This window comes from Leptopilina boulardi, unplaced genomic scaffold, assembly GCF_019393585.1.
Source record: "Leptopilina boulardi isolate dan_hultmark-lab unplaced genomic scaffold, ZJU_Lbou_2.1 LbouV2_214, whole genome shotgun sequence".
Classification (NCBI taxonomy): domain Eukaryota; kingdom Metazoa; phylum Arthropoda; class Insecta; order Hymenoptera; family Figitidae; genus Leptopilina; species Leptopilina boulardi.
Genome location: NW_026137768.1, coordinates 6,003,853 through 6,024,451, shown reverse-complemented (window position 1 = coordinate 6,024,451; position 20,599 = coordinate 6,003,853). Strand labels below are relative to the sequence as shown.

At 24.2% G+C, this 20,599-nt stretch overlaps 3 protein-coding genes across 5 annotated transcripts; 2 read left to right on the top strand and 1 right to left on the bottom strand.

The window, feature by feature from the left end:
* Positions 1-4,163: 4,163 nt before the first annotated feature.
* Positions 4,164-6,772, bottom strand: LOC127279252 (uncharacterized; the record flags this gene model as incomplete). Its single annotated transcript, XM_051301489.1, has 2 exons — positions 6,499-6,772; positions 4,164-5,307 (listed from the first exon to the last, which is right to left on the bottom strand). Coding segments are annotated over exons 1-2 (1,418 nt in total), but the record flags the coding sequence as incomplete, so codon positions are not given.
* A 982-nt stretch (positions 6,773-7,754) lies between these two features.
* Positions 7,755-14,695, top strand: LOC127279041 (uncharacterized). 3 transcript variants are annotated; one of them, XM_051301139.1, is made up of 8 exons: positions 7,755-8,216; positions 8,829-9,125; positions 9,468-9,563; positions 9,906-10,001; positions 10,736-10,807; positions 11,159-11,425; positions 14,076-14,177; positions 14,281-14,693. In XM_051301139.1, the coding sequence occupies exons 1-8, from the start codon at positions 8,063-8,065 to the stop codon at positions 14,409-14,411; spliced, it is 1,215 nt and encodes a 404-aa protein (XP_051157096.1). In that variant the 5' UTR covers positions 7,755-8,062; the 3' UTR covers positions 14,412-14,693. The 3 variants fall into 3 exon arrangements, with proteins under 3 accessions (XP_051157096.1, XP_051157098.1, XP_051157097.1); XM_051301141.1 differs by lacking the exon at positions 9,468-9,563 and having other exon boundaries at positions 14,281-14,695; XM_051301140.1 differs by lacking the exon at positions 9,906-10,001 and having other exon boundaries at positions 14,281-14,694.
* Positions 14,696-14,964: 269 nt separating this feature from the next.
* Positions 14,965-17,360, top strand: LOC127279043 (uncharacterized). The gene is made up of 4 exons (XM_051301142.1): positions 14,965-15,252; positions 15,342-15,490; positions 15,566-15,794; positions 16,406-17,360. Exons 2-4 carry the CDS (start codon positions 15,377-15,379, stop codon positions 16,876-16,878), a joined length of 816 nt encoding a protein of 271 aa, XP_051157099.1. The 5' UTR covers positions 14,965-15,252; positions 15,342-15,376; the 3' UTR covers positions 16,879-17,360.
* The last annotated feature ends 3,239 nt before the right edge of the window (positions 17,361-20,599 follow it).

Here is a 20,599-nt window from a genome sequence, read left to right as displayed (position 1 = left end):
CCCGCGTGAAAAACGAACTATGGGAAAAAGCTATCAAAAGCTGGCAAAAGATGGGAGAAGATTTTCGCCATTGTTTTTAAGTTTTATCCCATACTTCAAAGAATTGCAAAAAGCTCACAAACCATTGCTTATGAGCCTTTCCCATACTTTTTTTTTTATCATATAACATTGCTAAAATCTTGCCAAAGTATTGCAAAAATATGGGAAAAAGATTGGAAAGAAAAAACCAATTTTACTCAATTTTTCAACTTTAAAAATTTAATTTTTAAAATATTGCAAAAATATGGGAAAAAGATTTTGAAAGGAAAAATCAATTTTCCTCTAATTTTCAATTTTAAAAATTTGATTTTTAATGTATTGCAAAAATATGGGAAAAAGATTTTGAAAGGAAAAATCAATTTTCCTCTAATTTTCAACTTTAAAAATTTTGAGTTTTAAAGTATTGCAAAAATATGGGAAAAATATTTTGAAAGGAAAAATCAATTTTCCTCTAATTTTCAATTTTAAAAATTTGAGTTTTAAAGTATTGCAAAAATATGGGAAAAAGATTTTGAAAGAAAAAATCAATTTTCCTCTATTTTTCAACTTTAAAAATTAAATTTTTAAAGTATTGCAAAAATATGGGAAAAAGATTGGAAAGAAAAAATCAATTTTCCTCTATTTTACAACTTTAAAAATTGGATTTTTAAAGTATTGCAAAAATATGGGAAAAAGATTGGAAAGAAAAAACCAATTTTACTCAATTTTTCAACTTTAAAAATTTAATTTTTAAAGTATTGCAAAAATATGGGAAAAAGATTTTGAAAGGAAAAATCAATTTTCCTCTAATTTTCAATTTTAAAAATTTGATTTTTAAAGTATTGCAAAAATATGGGAAAAAGATTTTGAAAGGAAAAATCAATTTTCCTTTAATTTTCAACTTTAAAAATTTTGAGTTTTAAAGTATTGCAAAAATATGGGAAAAAGATTTTGAAAGGAAAAATCAATTTTCCTCTAATTTTCAATTTTAAAAATTTGAGTTTTAAAGTATTGCAAAAATATGGGAAAAAGATTTTGAAAGAAAAAATCAATTTTCCTCTATTTTTCAACTTTAAAAATTAAATTTTTAAAGTATTGCAAAAATATGGGAAAAAGATTGGAAAGAAAAAATCAATTTTCCTCTAATTTTCAATTTTAAAAATTTGATTTTTAAAGTATTGCAAAAATATGGGAAAAAGATTTTGAAAGAAAAAATCAATTTTCCTCTATTTTTCAACTTTAAAAATTAAATTTTTAAAGTATTGCAAAAATATGGGAAAAAGATTGGAAAGAAAAAATCAATTTTCCTCTATTTTACAACTTTAAAAATTGGATTTTTAAAGTATTGCAAAAATATGGGAAAAAGATTGGAAAGAAAAAACCAATTTTACTCAATTTTTCAACTTTAAAAATTTAATTTTTAAAGTATTGCAAAAATATGGGAAAAAGATTTTGAAAGGAAAAATCAATTTTCCTCTAATTTTCAATTTTAAAAATTTGATTTTTAAAGTATTGCAAAAATATGGGAAAAAGATTTTGAAAGGAAAAATCAATTTTCCTCTAATTTTCAACTTTAAAAATTTTGAGTTTTAAAGTATTGCAAAAATATGGGAAAAAGATTTTGAAAGGAAAAATCAATTTTCCTCTAATTTTCAATTTTAAAAATTTGAGTTTTAAAGTATTGCAAAAATATGGGAAAAAGATTTTGAAAGAAAAAATCAATTTTCCTCTATTTTTCAACTTTAAAAATTAAATTTTTAAAGTATTGCAAAAATATGGGAAAAAGATTGGAAAGAAAAAATCAATTTTCCTCTATTTTACAACTTTAAAAATTGGATTTTTAAAGTATTGCAAAAATATGGGAAAAAGATTGGAAAGAAAAAACCAATTTTACTCAATTTTTCAACTTTAAAAATTAAATTTTTAAAGTATTGCAAAAATATGGGAAAAAGATTTTGAAAGAAAAAATCAATTTTCCTCTATTTTTCAACTTTAAAAATTTGAGTTTTAAAGTATTGCAAAAATATGGGAAAAAGATTTTGAAAGAAAAAATCAATTTTCCTCTATTTTTCAACTTTAAAAATTGAATTTTCAAAGTATTGCAAAAGTCTGGGAAAAAGATTGGAATAGAATAGCTGCTTTACTACTGTACATTCGAAATTCCACATACATGATAACATGCAGAGTGAATTTTTGAGGTAATTGAAATTTTATAAGTATTAATATTAAGAATAAAACTGTACAGTTAATAATTAAATTTTAATTAATATTAAATGTATTTTCGTTTAATGACATTTACATTGTAATATAGTTACAAAATAAAAAATATTGACTTGTTTCTGGAAATTGCATATTGCATATATTGCAATTACAATCAGTAAATTTTAACTGAAAAAATGATAGAAATATCAATTATTTTTCACTGATTGTCCAGTTAAGAAATATCTGAAATTTTCAATAAGCGTTACAGAAATTTCCAGTAATTTTTTAATTGGACAATCACTGAAAAATGACTGATTTCACTGATTGATATCGCGAGAATACAGTCACTGATTCTCAGTCAAATTTCACTGATTCAGGTTTAAAACTTAATGTTAATTCAAAAACTTATTGCAACTGATCGAAGTTTTTTAGTTAACTGTGAGCCTGGTTACACCGAGTGGCTTAAATTTAATCTTCCGAGAGGTTATAATTATAATTTAATTTATATTTTTACTTTTATTAAAATTTTATATTTTGTTTATATTCTATTGAGTGTTCTAAGCAGACGAGGATATAAATAAAACATAAAATTTGAATAAAAGTAAAAATATTAATTAAATTGTAATTTTAACCTCTCGGAAGATTAAATTTAAGTCACTTGGTGTAACCAGGCTCTGTATTCGTTATCCGCTAACTTGAGAAACACAAATAACGATGACAATATATTCGTTTCATTTAATAACTCTTAAGCATGAAAATAAAGTGTTAGAAAATCTTTTAAAATGCCTTTAATTAATCATTGGCATATCGTAATTAAAGAAAATTACTCCTGTTCTACTGTGTTTACAGGCTGAACAGCAAAATGCATATTGATGTCCTCAAGATGTATTAAGAAACACAATGATTTTAAAGAATCTATAGGTACAATTTCAAATTCATCGTGTACTATTTCAAGTCTTTTGACAAAATTTAAACGAATACCTGGCAAGCATGCGTAATTAAAGGCATTTATATGGACACATTTTTTTATAACAGCGTAGTGTTCTGCCTCGCACTGACATACTCGTCGGCAAAAACAATTTGTAACTCTGACGAACATGCGTATCATTCCATACCTAATTATTTCATTTTTAATGTATTTTGCGCAAGTCGAATTAGTTACAGTCGCTTGAGTATAAATTTCCGACATATAAAGAAAAGGTTTTTTAAATAACTTTTTAAAAACAAAAAAGTTGTTGCCAATTCCTTGAGCTTTGAATATATCCATTATGTTATCTGGAACGCGTAATCGGCTTAAACAACCAACAATAAAAAAAGAATTGCCAATGTCAATGAGCTTCATTTGTTTTGTAGAACATAATTGCCTTTTGCAAAATTCAAATACTTTTGTTCCCTGATTTAAAAAATCATTGTTCAGAGTAAAGATATTCAAGTATAAAGAAATCCCATTGTAAATTTGCAATTCTGCACTTTTACTTCCATGAACTAATTGCTTTAACTTCCCATTAATATCTTCGAATGTGAAGCAAGAATATACCCACAGTGGTCCTAATGAAGCAACTGCATCAGGTAGGTGAAGAAGAGAATGTAGGTTACATGACATAAACCGTCTGTCGTACAAATTTTCAAATGTTGATACGAATTCGTGTAACATTCGTTTTGCATTTTGAATCATGTCCTCTGAGATGCTTTGTTGGCAGAGAAGATAGACGGCTCCAATTAATAATTGTAAGTGATGAAAATACTTAGGCTGCATTTTATCATGTAAAATGATAAGGGAAAAGTACAAAAAGAAATTTTTGAGTTCAGAGGCTTTCCAGTATTTTAAATGTTTCCTAATGGAACGTGGTCGCCTTTGAACAAAACCAGGAGGAGTAATATTTTGAAGCCTTTTGTCTATATCATCTAGGTGTTTGTAGAGAGAAAATCGCATTTCTGCATACTTCGGATCGAACCATAATTTTAAAAGCATTCTCATAACCCCTTCAAATACACAATGCATCGCATCTAACGCAGTGGTTGTTATCCATTTATACACCAATAATGCAAGTACTGTTGGCCCTTTTACTCCACAAATTGGACCTTTATTCACCCTATCAGCTTGACTTGCAGTTTCACTTTCTGTGCGCAAAGACAGATTTTTCAGATACGGATAAATTTGAATCTTCCCAATTCTCGCCCCTTCCTGTTTACATTTGTGACATCCAAATTTGCCATTGTACTGAATCATATTCAAAAATAGAGCTTTGGCTGGGAGGTCACAAGTGCCACAAATAATTATGCCCTTTACATTGACAGGTAGATTTTGATCATCAATTTCAAAGACAACTCCATTTTTTAGCTCTTGTACTTCATTATAAAGGGGTAATAGAAATAAATTGGCATCAGGTTTTTTATCATCGAACCAAATTCCGGCCAAAATCAGATTTTCTTTTTTAAATCGCTCAGAATAAGGAAGTTCATTGATCACTAAATATATTGGCCAAAACGAAAATTTTGAAGACTTAAAAACCGTTACGCCATCTGTATACCACGAAAATGATATGTTATTTGGATCAGATAGTATTTTTCCATCCGCACTTAATTCTTGGTAAATTTTGCCGTCATAAATGTCTTCTATATTTTGTGGATTTAATTTAACTCGATTGTAGCGGTAATTCAATTTTTCGCGAAAGCCACGTCTCTCGTATAAAGCTCTTAATTGAGAAATGATCGAAATAGTCATAAAATAATTTTGTTTTGAATTCTCGCAATTAGGACATTGGTCAGTTTTTTCATTAAGATTTTGTAAGCAATTAGAGCAATAGAAATGTTTGCTTACGGGGCTTTTTAAGTGTTCAAAATATTTTTTAAACATATAAATCGATTCCACGCAATGATTTGGTTCTGGACAATGTAAATGAACTAATTGTAGTATTGAAGCCAGTAATACTCCTGTTATGGTGTGTCGCAATGTCAAGGAAAGAATACTTAATAAACTTTCGGAGAAAGTGAGTGGGCATCCTGGAAATAAGGGTGGATCTTCATTTACTGGTATCTCATTATTTTCTGGTCCAAAATCGTTAGTGCCATCATCGCTTAGTGATTCTAATAAAGCATTAGAGAAATTCAATAATTGTTAAAGTTTAATGCAGATACTCTCGGTAAATTTCAGGAATTTTCCCAGCCCAAGTAGGACGGTATATCACCCGAATATCATTCTGATATCCAGCGGGAATAATCCTGAGATATTCAGGTGATAACAAAATGTCGGCTTCATAGTGATATCCAGTGGGAATATTCCTGCGATATTCCTGTAATATTAAGGGAATGTTCCCGTTTTTTAAATTTTTTAAAATTTTTTATATATTTATTTTAATTGCGCTTATTAAAATAATTAATATAATTAACGTAATAAAAAAAAATATATAAAAAATTTTTATATATAAAATTTATTTTATTGTTTTTTTTTATTTTATTTATTTATTTTATTTATTTATTTTATTTATTTTATTTATTTTATTTATTTTATTTATTTTATTTATTTTATTTATTTTATTTATTTTATTTATTTTATTTATTTTATTTATTTTATTTATTTTATTTATTTTATTTATTTTATTTATTTTATTTATTTTATTTATTTTATTTATTTTATTTATTTTATTTATTTTAATTACCTTTATTAAAATAATTAATAATAAAAAATTTGAAAAACGGGAATATTTTCTTAATATCACAGGAATATCACAGGAATATTCCCGGTGGATATCACCATGACAATCGAGTGATATACCGTGCTACTTAGGAGGAATCAACTCCCAGAAGTTAACTCCATAGAAGTTCCCAAGATTTAAATAGCAGCAGTTTTCAGGAAATTCCTGAGAAACTCGCGGGTAGTACCTGGAAATTTCTCGGGAATTCTCGAAAGTTTTCTGGTATTATTTTTACGTGGGAAATAAATTTTGTTAATAAGAAAACTTTTTGAACATTTTCATATTACAAATAATAAAAGATTAATTATCAATTTTTTATTCAGTTGATTATTCAATTGATTATTCAAATTGATTCCCTGACAACACAAGGATATTCAGAATAGCTTTGGGACGTTCTGAGGATATCCATTTGCTTTCGGCGGTTCGGATATCCCTAGGATATCCTCTCGATATCCATGGACATCCCTAAGATATCCCAGGGGTATCCAAAACGTCGAAAGCAAATGGATATCCTGAATATCCTTGTGTTGTCAGGGTTATTATTCAATAACTGAAATATTATTGGAAAATATATTATGATTACCATTGGCATCTGATGCATAAGATTCACTATCTGATAGCTCGAAGGAATCATCTAATAATTCTGATGAATTTCCTGATTCATCATAATTAGTATCAGAAGAATAACTTGGCAAATCGTTTGATGTTACATTGGACGCTGTATCAAAATGTAGATCGTCACCATCACTCATGTTATCATCAACAGAGTCATTATATACGTCGGAGTGGCTATTTTCGTCGATATTGTTGTCCATTCCATTGTCAGAATCGATTGAAAAATTATCAGGATTGAGCATAATAATATCATCATCAATCCTTGCATTAATATCCTCGAGAGAAGAAGCAGTACTAATCTAATAAAGTATTTTATTTCAAATATTCAGCCTGAAGAAGATGGTAAACAAAACCATCGAAACGTCGCAACTTGAAAAAATAAGATAAATCTGTTTTATGTGTTTTCTTTACCTTCCATTGATCGAATTTACTTCATATCAAAATATACATTTGGAAGGGAATTTCTCATTCATATTTATAATTATATAATTAAATATAAAAATCTGTTATTTATAAGAAAAACAGATAAGAGTATAAACATGTTTTTTTAATAAAACTGAATTTTACTGAAATTTTATTATTTTATTTTTATTATTACGAAAATATATGGAGTAGATGAAACCAAAACTGACTAATACTGATTTAGAACGTAAAATTGCAACAATTTAAAAAATTAGTAATTAAAAAAGAATAAAATATATTTTTCAATTTTAACAATTTATTGAAAGGAGTGACATCTAACGGACAAATGATAAATGTCACTCATTTCAAATAAAAAATTTCCGAACGAAAATATGAAAATTCAAATTAACAATTTATTAATACTTTAAGTAAAAAAGATCGTTTCTCATTTCTGTAAGCCCATTAACTTGCATGAGAATAAATAAAAATAAATAAATAAATTGCAAAATTTATTTCGTAAAACTGATAAAAATATTATTAAATTAATTATGCGACAATCAAGTTACTAAAATTATTTCTTAAATTTATTATAATCGTTTTTAATAATTTTAAATTAATATTTACAAATTAAATTGAGAATGTAAAATATATAATTTTCTTTAATATTATTTATCTTATAATTTAATTTTATTAAAAGAATTTTTTATTGCTTTACTGAATTTGAATTATTTTCCGTATCACTATATTCCACATTTCTTAAAAAGGATGCTATTCTTTTTTGGTGACTGGAAGAATAATTTTCCAAATCTTGATAACGTCTTCGCATTTTTTAATTTAATAAATTTAGTTTAATTTATTTATTATATGTCTTTAAATGATATATTTTCTAGAATCGCTTTTGACACATTTTTCTGACAGAAGAAAGATTTGATTGGTATTTCAAACATTTGAATCGCTCTTTCTAACTAAGAAAATAAAAGTATTCTGTTTTTGTCATAACAAATTTTATATGAAAATGTAATTTGTTTAAAAACAGTTGATTGTGAGTTTTATAATGAAGTTGCTGATCTATAATGACAGCTAACTGCAACTAACGAAAAGTGATACATACGCGATAACTGTCAAATATAATGAGTAAAATGTTCTTATTGATTAAATGGAAAAATCACCATAGCCGGACAGTTTTAGAAGAAACGCCGGAAATGAAAGATAAAGAAGTCGGTGATAGTGTCGTGGTCAGTTATGGGAGAAAAAAATTTGAAGGAAACATCATTATACGAAGTGGTCAGTATATTTTTCTTCTGTATTATACTTCTCTCTCGATTTTAAAAAATTTAATTTCTATTCTCAATTTATTCTCGTCTGATTTCTTTTGTGTCGTTTTTGTATAATAAATAATTCTTTTTATTATAGAAGAAGTATTTTATTTCATATTTTCTTATTTTTCTTCTATTTCCGTTATATTTTCTTTCTTTTCAATTTTTCTACTTTTGCTGTTTCAGTAAACAGAATAAATAAAATTGAAAATTTTAATTATATTCGAAAATGTAAAATTATTAAAGAAAGAAGCAAAATTTTGAAAATGAGGTAAAATTTTTTCAATTTCCTTATTGTTTAAAAATTATTTGAATGAAAGAATATTTCTTTATTAATAAGACAAAAAATTTATCACGGAATAGAATAAAAAATATTAATAAATTTAAAAAAAAATTTAAGAGTAAAATTGAAATTTAAAAAATAGTATTGTTCATAGAATTTTAAAATTGAATCTTTCAAAGCCAATTTTATGAAATATTTAATTTTTCGTATTATTTGTACTAGTGAATATTTCTAATAATAAATAAATAGTAAATAATAAATAAAAAAAAAATAGATAATAAATAATAATAATTTCAGAGAACAAAGTCTACTTAGATTCCTTGGATGTGGATGAAAATGGTTACATCATAAAAAAAAGTCAAAAGTCGAAAATTACAAGAAGAAAACGGAGCGACATTAAAAACGAAGAAAATAAAATAAAAGCAGCTAAAACAAAATCGAGGGATAATATAGTGTCAAAAATTAAAAACTTGCCTGCTATTTTTGAGGAAAATTCAGCCAATAACGAAGAATCACCATCTGGATCTGGAGAGAAAAATTCTCAGCCATTCAAGCCGAAAATAGATTCTTCGCAAATCTCGAATCTCGAATTAAGTAATTATATTATTTTAACCTTAAATTAAAAATTACTTTATAGACATTAATAAATACAAAAAATTTTAATAAACCCTAATTGAATTTAATAGTTGAATAATTATATAAAATTTTTATCTTTCAAACTTTTTTTCTTTGTAAATTTTTTAAATTTATTTGTTTTAAATAATTTTTTCCCAATAAAGTCTTTTTATAATAATTGTTTTCTATGCAAAAAAATTAATAGAATTTTTTTTCATTTTTAAATTATTATTTCCAAAAGAAATATCTTTTCTAATAATTTTATAATATATGCTCATAGTAAGACTAATAGTTTGTTATAATTTAATTAATTTCTTACAGACGATAAGGAAGAGTCATCGTCTGGTTCTGGAGAAAAAAATTCTCAGCCATTCCAACCGAAAATAGATTCTTTGCGAATTTCGAATCTCGAATTAAGTAATTATATTATTTTAACCTTAAATTAAAAATTACTTTATAGACATTAATAAATACAAAAAATTTTAATAAACCCTAATTGAATTTAATAGTTGAATAATTATATAAAATTTTTATCTTTCAAACTTTTTTTCTTTGTAAATTTTTTAAATTTATTTGTTTTAAATAATTTTTTCCCAATAAAGTCTTTTTATAATAATTGTTTTCTATGCAAAAAAATTAATAGAATTTTTTTTCATTTTTAAATTATTATTTCCAAAAGAAATATCTTTTCTAATAATTTTATAATATATGCTCATAGTAAGACTAATAGTTTGTTATAATTTAATTAATTTCTTACAGACGATAAGGAAGAGTCATCGTCTGGTTCTGGAGAAAAAAATTCTCAGCCATTCCAACCGAAAATAGATTCTTTGCGAATTTCGAATCTCGAATTAAGTAATTATATTATTTTAACCTTAAATTAAAAATTACTTTATAGACATTAATAAATACAAAAAATTTTAATAAATCCTAATTGAATTTAATAGTTAAATAATTATATAAAATTTTTATCTTTCAAACTTTTTAAATTTATTTCTTTTAAATAATTTTTTCACAATAAAGTTTTTTTATTATAATTGTTTTCTTTGCAAAAAAATTAATAGAATTTTTTTTTTATATTAATATTTTTTCTAATTATTTTATAATATATTCTCAAAGTAGGACTAATAGCATAGTTTGTTCTGGAGGAGTTAGTTCTGGTTAGCTTCTGGAGGGAAAAATTCTCAGCCATTCAAATCAAATATAGATTCTTTGAAAATATAGAATCTCGAATGAAGTACTCTCTAAACCTGGATCAGTGAAATTTGACTGAGTATCAGTGACTCTATTCTAGCAATTTCAATCACTAAAAATCAGTCAAATTTCACTGCTTCAATTTTAGAGAGTATTTATATTATTTTAACCTTACATTAAAAATTACTTCATAGATATTAATAAATAAAAAATATTTAATAAACCCTAATTAAATTTAATAGTTCGATAATTATATAAAATTATTATCTTTTAAAATATCTTTTTCTCTAAATTTTTTGAAATTTATTTCTTTTAAATATTTATAATAATTCTTTTTTAAGTCTTTTTATAATAATTATTTTCTTTGCAAATTATTTTATGATACTTTGTTACAGCTGACAACGAAAAATCGAAATCTAATTCAAGAGAGAAAAATTCCGAGCCTGCTCAAAATCATCACGAATCAAGTAATTTTCTCATTTTTATCTTAAATTAAAAACTTCTTAATAAATATTAATAAATAAAAAAAATTGAGTATACCCTAATAAAATTTAATAATTCGATATAATACAACTAAATAAAAAATTATCATCTTTTAATATTTCAAAAAAATTCTCTCACATTTCATCAAATTTGCTGAATAAAAAGTTCTCTGACTTCTCTCACAGCTGGGCATTCTGTATTGTATTAAATTATTATTGTAATTATAATAAAAAAGTAGTAAGGGTATATTTATCAAGAATTCAGATTCATTAACCAAAAAGTTTTTTTAGTGATAAAAAAAATTAATAATAATATTAATAATAATTTTTTTACAGTTCACGTAAAATCTTCGAATATAATGAATGAACATAAAGATCCAGAAGATGAAGAAGAATTAGTAAACAAGACAAACAAATTATTGAGGACAAAAATGCGGAATTCAACAGAAAAAATGTTTCAAAAGCAGTTTTCAAAATTAATTGAAAAAGACAAAGTAGAGAAACCAACGAAATCGTTAATTAAAAAGGGAAATAACAAATTAAAAATAACAAAAACAGAAGTTATTTCGCAGAAAATTTCAATCTTACCATCACATTCTGAAGGTATATATTCAAATATAAGAAAAATAATTAAAATTTAAAAAAAAAATAATTTAAAATTAAATTAAAAAATTTTTTTTTATAATAATGGTGTACAATATTATTGATTGTTTCTCTTCCTTTTTGGTCGAAACATTTCTTTATTTCCTTGGTTTTCATATTTTTTTTTTTACTTAATTTTAACATAAATAGAACTGTATTGACGATTAACTTATGTTTTACTATCAAAAAATAAATAACTCCCGAAGCAAAAATTTACAACAGGCGAAGTAATGCGCCAATACTGGCAATTACTGGCCAGTATTGCCATCAACAATGATATACCATCAAATAATGATTCTGTACAGCTTCCATTACCCAAGCCAGTATGGGCACAATTATACTAACCAGTAATCAGCCAGTACTAGAATATGTTCTATACAAGGTTTTTCTATTTTAGCGTGTTAGTACTGCCATAGAATAGGAATTTTAATAATTCTTATCAATCAATCAGTATAGTCTGACTATTATGTTATAGTCATTAACTTTTTTCTTATTTATTTATTTACCAATAATTAGTTATTTTCTACTAATAATTAGTATAGTCTGACTATCTTCATATAATCAATTATTTACTAATAATTAGTTGAGATTTACTACTTGTTTAGTCATTTTCCACTAATAATTAATGAAATTTAACTATTTTCTTAGTTATTTATTTATCAATAATTAGTTATTTTCTATTAATAATTAGTTATTTTCTACTAATAATTTATTTTTTTTTTACTAATTGATGAAGCAAAAACTTAGCCAATATTAGTCAATTCGAAATTAAATAAATTCATATGAACAACCACTCTTAAAAACTTGTGTAATTTATTGAAAATAATATAGGTTCAACTCTGAAAAAAATCGTTTGTTGCAATAAATAAACGCAAAGTTGTCTATTATTAAATAAATATTTACCAGAATCAAATAATTTTCATTCAAATTGAACAAATTCTATTTGAACCAGTAATTACAATATTTGAAGCATTTAATTTAAACAAATTTGTGAGCAATTGTCATTTAATAATCTGAATATTAGTAAATAGTAATAATTATTAAAATAATTTTTGAAACACTTTATTTATTTAATATTTCTTTCTGTTATTCATTTTTTTTAGTTTTCGAATTATTATTTGTTAATAATAATGAACGTTTATTCAAATATTAATATATTATTGTTATTATTATTATTAGTAATATATTATTAATATTAAAGACTAATTGTTGAATTACTATTATTATTATTTTTATTATTATTATTAATTAATAGAAAATATAATTTTTTGTATTATTATCCAATAAATATTAAGATAAATAATTATTAAAATTAAAGATTTTTTTAATTATAATTCAATTTAATTATACAAATAAGAAAAATTATTTTCAAATTTCACATATTCTATTTTTTGATTAAAATATTTTTTTTTTTTAAACTAAAAGTTTGTAATTTTCATCTAAAAATGGAATAGTTATAAGGAAATAATCACTAATTTTTTTCCAACGCAATTTTTTGTGTGGTACTGGTGTTATATCCAGTACTGGTTTGCCAATACTGTCCACACAATATTAGCGCAGTAATGAGAATGTACTGGCACAGTACCGAATTTTTATTTATACCAGTACTGGATCAGTACGGGCAAGTCAAGTGTTGGCAAGCCAGTGTTGGTGCAATACTGCGCCTGTTGTTAATATTGGCATATGACAGAAATTTTTGCTTGGGATATTATCATATAAATGGAGAGCATGAAAACTCCTCATATTAAAATTGTTGGAATTTTTATGGCATTGAATTAAGAAACATAGAATTTCAACTTATCAGAATTTTACACAAGAGACTTATTACATTGTAAAAAAAGAGAGTTAAAATTTAACTCCCTTTTGGGACTCTATCAAATTCACACCCTTTTCGGAGTTAAACCGAAGGGATTTGTTGATTTATGAGTTGAATTATGCTGAGGCAGTTAATGCTTTTGGAGTTAATTAACTGATTAACTCCCTTTTGGAGTTGATTTTTAACTCGAAAACTTTTACTCCTAACTACACTTTTAACCGAAGAATTATTATTTAATGAGACTTTAGTAAAATGAAAATTTTCTAATTAAAAAATCTAATTAAGTAGAATATCAGTTAATTATTACTGAATATAAATAATAATTTCTTCAATTAATAAATATTTTAATGAAAATTCGTTTAGAAAATTAGACAAGATATTAGAAATTCTATTAAATATGAATTTAATTAAATCAAAATGTTATTAAGGGAATTTTAAGATGAGTAGGGATTTGATTAAAGGACAATTGTGTTAAACTAAAGTTGCTTTTTTATATAATTTTACCTAAATATAAATCCTGTTTAAACGAAAAAAATATGCTATATACAAAATTGAATCTCAATGGATATTTTGTTAAATAATAATTCAGTTAAATAAAAATTTTTCGACATTAAAATATAGTTCAATATAAAATCTCCATTATAAAATTCTACTAAATAGTAATTCTGTGTTTTTGCGTTTTTAAATTAAAATCTGTTAAAAACTAAAAAATTTTTACAAGTATAATGTGAAGAGTATTCTTGCGTCCCATATAAATTATTATCTGCGTACATTTTATACTCTTTTATATATCAGAAATGGTAATCGAAGCAGATGTTGACAAATTTGGACCCATGTTAAAAACTGAAGGTATTCGAAAAAGATCTTTAAGTGAAAAAGATCATGATCAAGATTCAGGTAAAGCAATTTGATTAATTCAATCAAATCAAATCATTGAAACGAAATATAAAGTAATAATAATTTTTTTCTTTTTGTTATTAAATAATCAATTGTTCCACAGCGAAGAAGATTAGAGTTGATATGAGCGGAACAACTTCATCAGCTATTTCTGGTACACTCATAAAAATAATAATTTTGAAAGTCAATAAATTAAAATTTAAATATTCTTCAATTGTTTCGTTAAATTGTTAATTGAAGAATCTCTTGTTCTTCTTTTCTTACAAATTCTCATATTGTACAATAGAGGATTCCAATTCTTTTATTTTGACCTTTTCACTGTAAAAACTTGTTCTCAAAGTGAGTATGAAATTCATACTCAATTTGATACGCATCAAAAACGAGTATGGTAGATGGCGCCACGTTCTATGTCATTTAACATAGACTCGTTTTGAGTTGCAATAAAAATGAGTCCAAGTTTTTTCTGTGTTATATACTACTTTACTACTACTACTTTACCACCTTAATTATTTTATTTCCGATTCTCTTTCTATGTATGAATGTTAATATAAATGTTATTTTATATATTTTGTAATATAATGCTTAAGTGAATTTCAAGGTCTTGAAAGACGTGAAGAAGTTCCCAGGAAATAGACTAAGAAATTCCCCGGGAGTCACTTTCGATAAATCCTCGGGAATCTCCTGGAATATTCCCGGGAGTGATAAAAGAATTAATATTAAAAATTCTTGGAGATTCTCCCCAGAAATTGACGAAAAATTCTCGGAAATTTCTTGGGAGACTTACGGAAGAGTCACGAAAATTTCTCGGGAACTTTTTACATGGGGACCTGTACATAATTTACCTTTTACCATTACCTGCTCCAATCTGGCTTTTGGCCATTGGCTTCACCTAGAATATTTTAATCATATAAAAGTCACTTTTATAATAATAAATATTTTTATGTAGCTCAAGAAGATAGATGCGATCAAGTTGTCAACGTTTTTGAATTTCGTGAGAATGATGGGAGCATTGGAGGAGTTGGATCTTTGAAACCTCATGAGAATTGTATTTACGAGAGGTTTTTTAAAGATTTAGGTAAAATTAATTAATATGGTGTTGTATTATAAATAATAAGGTATGTAATATTAGAAACTTTTGTAAATCTATTAATTTTTTTTCATAAGTCATAACACCGGAAACAGTTGTCGCTTTTGAGAGGATGACAGAGTTTCTAAAGATAAGAATTTCAGCTGAAACGCCTGCTACGTTACCAATCAATTTAACACCAACTTTTCCAGCTACTTCATCAGCCATTGATTCAGCTACTTTGCCAGTATATATATATATATATATATATATATATATTAATATGCATGATCGACCTAATATTTTTCTGTTCTGTCTCTAGGCCGATTCAAAGGATTCAGATCCTCTAATTCAACTCCGAAAAGGGATACCAGTTTATATTAAATCATCGAAGTTAATATTAATTAACAGGTTTAAAAATAAACCCAAAATTTTAGCTCGATTGCTATTATTTGAATTGATAAAGAAAGAGCAATTAAAAACAATGTGTGCGTTAGGGCACAGCAAATCGAATACAGCGGTTCCTGAAGACATTAGAATTGCTATTCTCTGTAAGTGCAATTCATCATTTATCTTGTACAAAAATATGTTAAATATTTACAAAATAACTATCTGTCGTACCCGTTTTCGAAGGGTTTTCACTTCCTATATTGGTAAATAAACAAAATATTTTTTTCTATCTACAAATTATTAAAAATTGTTATAATAATGTAAAATAACGACCCCTCTAAACTTTTGGCTTTTTTTAAAAATATTTTTATTTATTTTATTTAAAAAAATAATTAAATTTTTATAGTTTTAATGAAACGTAGAGTGTCAGTATACAATTAGTTTAATTTAAATAATATTAATAATATATTTGTTTAATTGAAAAATTTGACAACGAAATAATAATTGTTAATTTCAAAGAGTTAGTATAGACATTTTTTATTTTTTTTTACAATATCTAATTTCATATTTAAGATTTAGAATTATTAATTTACCAATTCTAATAAAATTCTTCAATTTTACTGTTAAAAATGTACAGACAGACAGACAAAATTTTTATTTTTGGCATATTTGGAATCTTCATTACTTAAAATGATAAACTATTCAAGAAAAATTAATTTTGAGCAATGTATAGACATAAGTCTGATTTTATTAATATAGATTTATTTTTCAGCTTACGTACAGAGGAAGAAAACGGTTCCAGATGAATTCACAAATGAAGATTTGATAAAAGTCATTAATAATACATGCGGCACATTAAGACACCCTAAGAAAGAAGGAGATAAAATCAAAAAGAATATAAAAAAAGAAACAAACAAAAAGCAAAGGACTGAGGACAAGAGCAATGAAAATATGACAAGTGAAAATGTCAAGAATGGTGTAGAAGATAAAAGCGGTGGAAAAAAAAAATATGCGAATAACAGAAAAATAATATCAGATAGTAGTGAAGGAGAAGAAAATAACGACATTAATAATGAGAAAGAGAACAACGAAGCAAGGAAAGAATACGAAAGTCACAGAAAAATTATAAGAGATAATACTGATGAAGAAGAAAGTGACAGTAACAATGAAGGAGAGAATAGCGATTCAGAAGACAATGAAAGAGCAGATGATGAGAGTGGTGAAGAAGCTGAAGAAGAAGATTGAGCATGGATAAAATATTAATTCCAAAAGTTTTTTTAATAAAATTATAATCTTATATTACTCTCTAAAACTGAATCAGTAAAATTTGACTGATTTCAATAGAGTTACTGATTCAGTGACTCTATTCTCGCGATTTAAATCAGTGAATTTTCACTGAAAATCAGTTAAAAATGATTGAAATATCAGTGAAATATGACTGATATTTCAGTCATTTTTAACTGATTTTCAGGGAAATTTCACTGATTGAAATCGCGAGAAAAGAGTCACTGATTCTCAGTCAAATTTCACTGATCTTCAGTGGAATTTTACTGATTCAGGTTTAGAGAGTAACTTCCACTTATTTTTTCAAAGTCAATTGCAAAGTTTGAAATTAAATTAAAATTTTGTTATCAATTTTATACTTAATGGTATCAATTTTAGACATTCCAATAAACTGAATTTCACTTATAAATTTAAAATGCAAAAAATTATTCACTTATGTTACATATTCCTACTGTATTTTTGTAATAGTTTGAAAAATAAATTTTAAAAAAAGTAATGAAAAATAATTTTCTTGTATCATGTTTCTTCACAAAATTTGCAATATTTTATAAAACAAATTTATAAAAGTGGAATAATGAGATAACATGTTTAGTACCATATTTTTCCCGTAGATTCACAATAATTAGAAAAACAAAATTATTAGAAGTCAAAAATGTAAAAAAAATTATATTTGGTTCCATGCATTTCCTATATTTTGAAGTGCTCTCAAAAAAAAGAATTTTGGAAAACTAAGAAAAAATTATTTAAAAAACAAAATTTTCAAAGTAAGAAAATGAGAAAAATTATTTCCTTTTGGCACCTTATTTGTCACCTAGTTTTGCAATAATTAAAAAAAATGAAATAAATTTATTTTTTTTATCCCAAACTTTTTTCCTTATTTTTGCAATACTTTAAAAATCAAAATTTTAAAGCTGAAAAATCGAGAAAGATTGATTTTTTCTTTCCAATATTTTTCCAATGATTTCGCAATATTTTAAAAAACAAGGTTTTAAAGTTTAAAAAATAAGGAAAATTGATTTTTTCACTACCAATCTTTTTCCCATATTTTTGCAATACTTTAAAAATCAAATTTTTAAAGTTGAAAAATAGAGGAAAATTGATTTTTTCTTTCAAAATCTTTTTCCCATATTTTTGCAATACTTTAAAAATCCAATTTTTAAAGTTGGAAAATAGATGAAAATTGGTTTTTTCTTTCCAATCTTTTTCCCATATTTTTGCAATACTTTAAAAATCAAATTTTTAAAGTTGAAAAATAGAGGAAAATTGATTTTTTCTTTCAAAATCTTTTTCCCATATTTTTGCAATACTTTAAAAATCAAATTTTTAAAGTTGAAAAATAGAGGAAAATTGATTTTTTCTTTCAAAATCTTTTTCCCATATTTTTGCAATACTTTAAAAATCCAATTTTTAAAGTTGGAAAATAGATGAAAATTGGTTTTTTCTTTCCAATCTTTTTCCCATATTTTTGCAATACTTTAAAAATCAAATTTTTAAAGTTGAAAAATAGAGGAAAATTGATTTTTTCTTTCAAAATCTTTTTCCCATATTTTTGCAATACTTTAAAAATCAATTTTTTAAAGTTGAAAAATAGAGGAAAATTGATTTTTTCTTTCACAATCTTTTTCCCATATTTTTGCAATACTTTAAAAATCAAATTTTTAAAGTTGAAAAATAGAGGAAAATTGATTTTTTCTTTCAAAATCTTTTTCCCATATTTTTGCAATACTTTAAAAATCCAATTTTTAAAGTTGGAAAATAGATGAAAATTGGTTTTTTCTTTCCAATCTTTTTCCCATATTTTTGCAATACTTTAAAAATCAAATTTTTAAAGTTGAAAAATAGAGGAAAATTGATTTTTTCTTTCAAAATCTTTTTCCCATATTTTTGCAATACTTTAAAAATCAAATTTTTAAAGTTGAAAAATAGAGGAAAATTGATTTTTTCTTTCAAAATCTTTTTCCCATATTTTTGCAATACTTTAAAAATCAAATTTTTAAAGTTGAAAAATAGAGGAAAATTGATTTTTTCTTTCAAAATCTTTTTCCCATATTTTTGCAATACTTTAAAAATCCAATTTTTAAAGTTGAAAAATAGAGGAAAATTGGTTTTTTCTTTCCAATCTTTTTCCCATATTTTTGCAATACTTTAAAAATCCAATTTTTAAAGTTGAAAAATAGAGGAAAATTGATTTTTTCTTTCAAAATCTTTTTCCCATATTTTTGCAATACTTTAAAAATCAATTTTTTAAAGTTGAAAAATAGAGGAAAATTGATTTTTTCTTTCACAATCTTTTTCCCATATTTTTGCAATACTTTAAAAATCAAATTTTTAAAGTTGAAAAATAGAGGAAAATTGATTTTTTCTTTCAAAATCTTTTTCCCATATTTTTGCAATACTTTAAAAATCCAATTTTTAAAGTTGGAAAATAGATGAAAATTGGTTTTTTCTTTCCAATCTTTTTCCCATATTTTTGCAATACTTTAAAAATCAAATTTTTAAAGTTGAAAAATAGAGGAAAATTGATTTTTTCTTTCAAAATCTTTTTCCCATATTTTTGCAATACTTTAAAAATCAAATTTTTAAAGTTGAAAAATAGAGGAAAATTGATTTTTTCTTTCAAAATCTTTTTCCCATATTTTTGCAATACTTTAAAAATCAAATTTTTAAAGTTGAAAAATAGAGGAAAATTGATTTTTTCTTTCAAAATCTTTTTCCCATATTTTTGCAATACTTTAAAAATCCAATTTTTAAAGTTGAAAAATAGAGGAAAATTGGTTTTTTCTTTCCAATCTTTTTCCCATATTTTTGCAATACTTTAAAAATCCAATTTTTAAAGTTGAAAAATAGAGGAAAATTGATTTTTTCTTTCAAAATCTTTTTCCCATATTTTTGCAATACTTTAAAAATCAAATTTCTAAAGTTGAAAAATAGAGGAAAATTGATTTTTTCTTTCAAAATCTTTTTCCCATATTTTTGCAATACTTTAAAAATCCAATTTTTAAAGTTGAAAAATAGAGGAAAATTGGTTTTTTCTTTTCAATCTTTTTCCCATATTTTTGCAATACTTTAAAAATCCAATTTTTAAAGTTGAAAAATAGAGGAAAATTGATTTTTTCTTTCAAAATCTTTTTCCCATATTTTTGCAATACTTTAAAAATCAAATTTTTAAAGTTGGAAAATAGATGAAAATTGGTTTTTTCTTTCCAATCTTTTTCCCATATTTTTGCAATACTTTAAAAATCAAATTTTTAAAGTTGAAAAATAGAGGAAAATTGATTTTTTCTTTCAAAATCTTTTTCCCATATTTTTGCAATACTTTAAAAATCAATTTTTTAAAGTTGAAAAATAGAGGAAAATTGATTTTTTCTTTCACAATCTTTTTCCCATATTTTTGCAATACTTTAAAAATCAAATTTTTAAAATTGAAAAATAGAGGAAAATTGATTTTTTCTTTCAAAATCTTTTTCCCATATTTTTGCAATACTTTAAAAATCCAATTTTTAAAGTTGAAAAATAGAGGAAAATTGGTTTTTTCTTTTCAATCTTTTTCCCATATTTTTGCAATACTTTAAAAATCCAATTTTTAAAGTTGAAAAATAGAGGAAAATTGATTTTTTCTTTCAAAATCTTTTTCCCATATTTTTGCAATACTTTAAAAATCCAATTTTTAAAGTTGAAAAAT

Coding starts and splice junctions, on each gene's coding strand:
- LOC127279043 (XM_051301142.1), top strand. CDS start 15,377: ATGACAGAGTTTCTAAAGATAAGAATTTCAGCTGAAACGCCTGCTACG. Junction 15,491..15,565: donor TTGATTCAGCTACTTTGCCA/GTATATATATAT, acceptor TTCTGTCTCTAG/GCCGATTCAAAGGATTCAGA. Junction 15,795..16,405: donor CATTAGAATTGCTATTCTCT/GTAAGTGCAATT, acceptor TTTATTTTTCAG/CTTACGTACAGAGGAAGAAA.
- LOC127279041 (XM_051301139.1), top strand. CDS start 8,063: ATGAGTAAAATGTTCTTATTGATTAAATGGAAAAATCACCATAGCCGG. Junction 10,808..11,158: donor TCAAAATCATCACGAATCAA/GTAATTTTCTCA, acceptor ATTTTTTTACAG/TTCACGTAAAATCTTCGAAT. Junction 14,178..14,280: donor AGATCATGATCAAGATTCAG/GTAAAGCAATTT, acceptor ATTGTTCCACAG/CGAAGAAGATTAGAGTTGAT.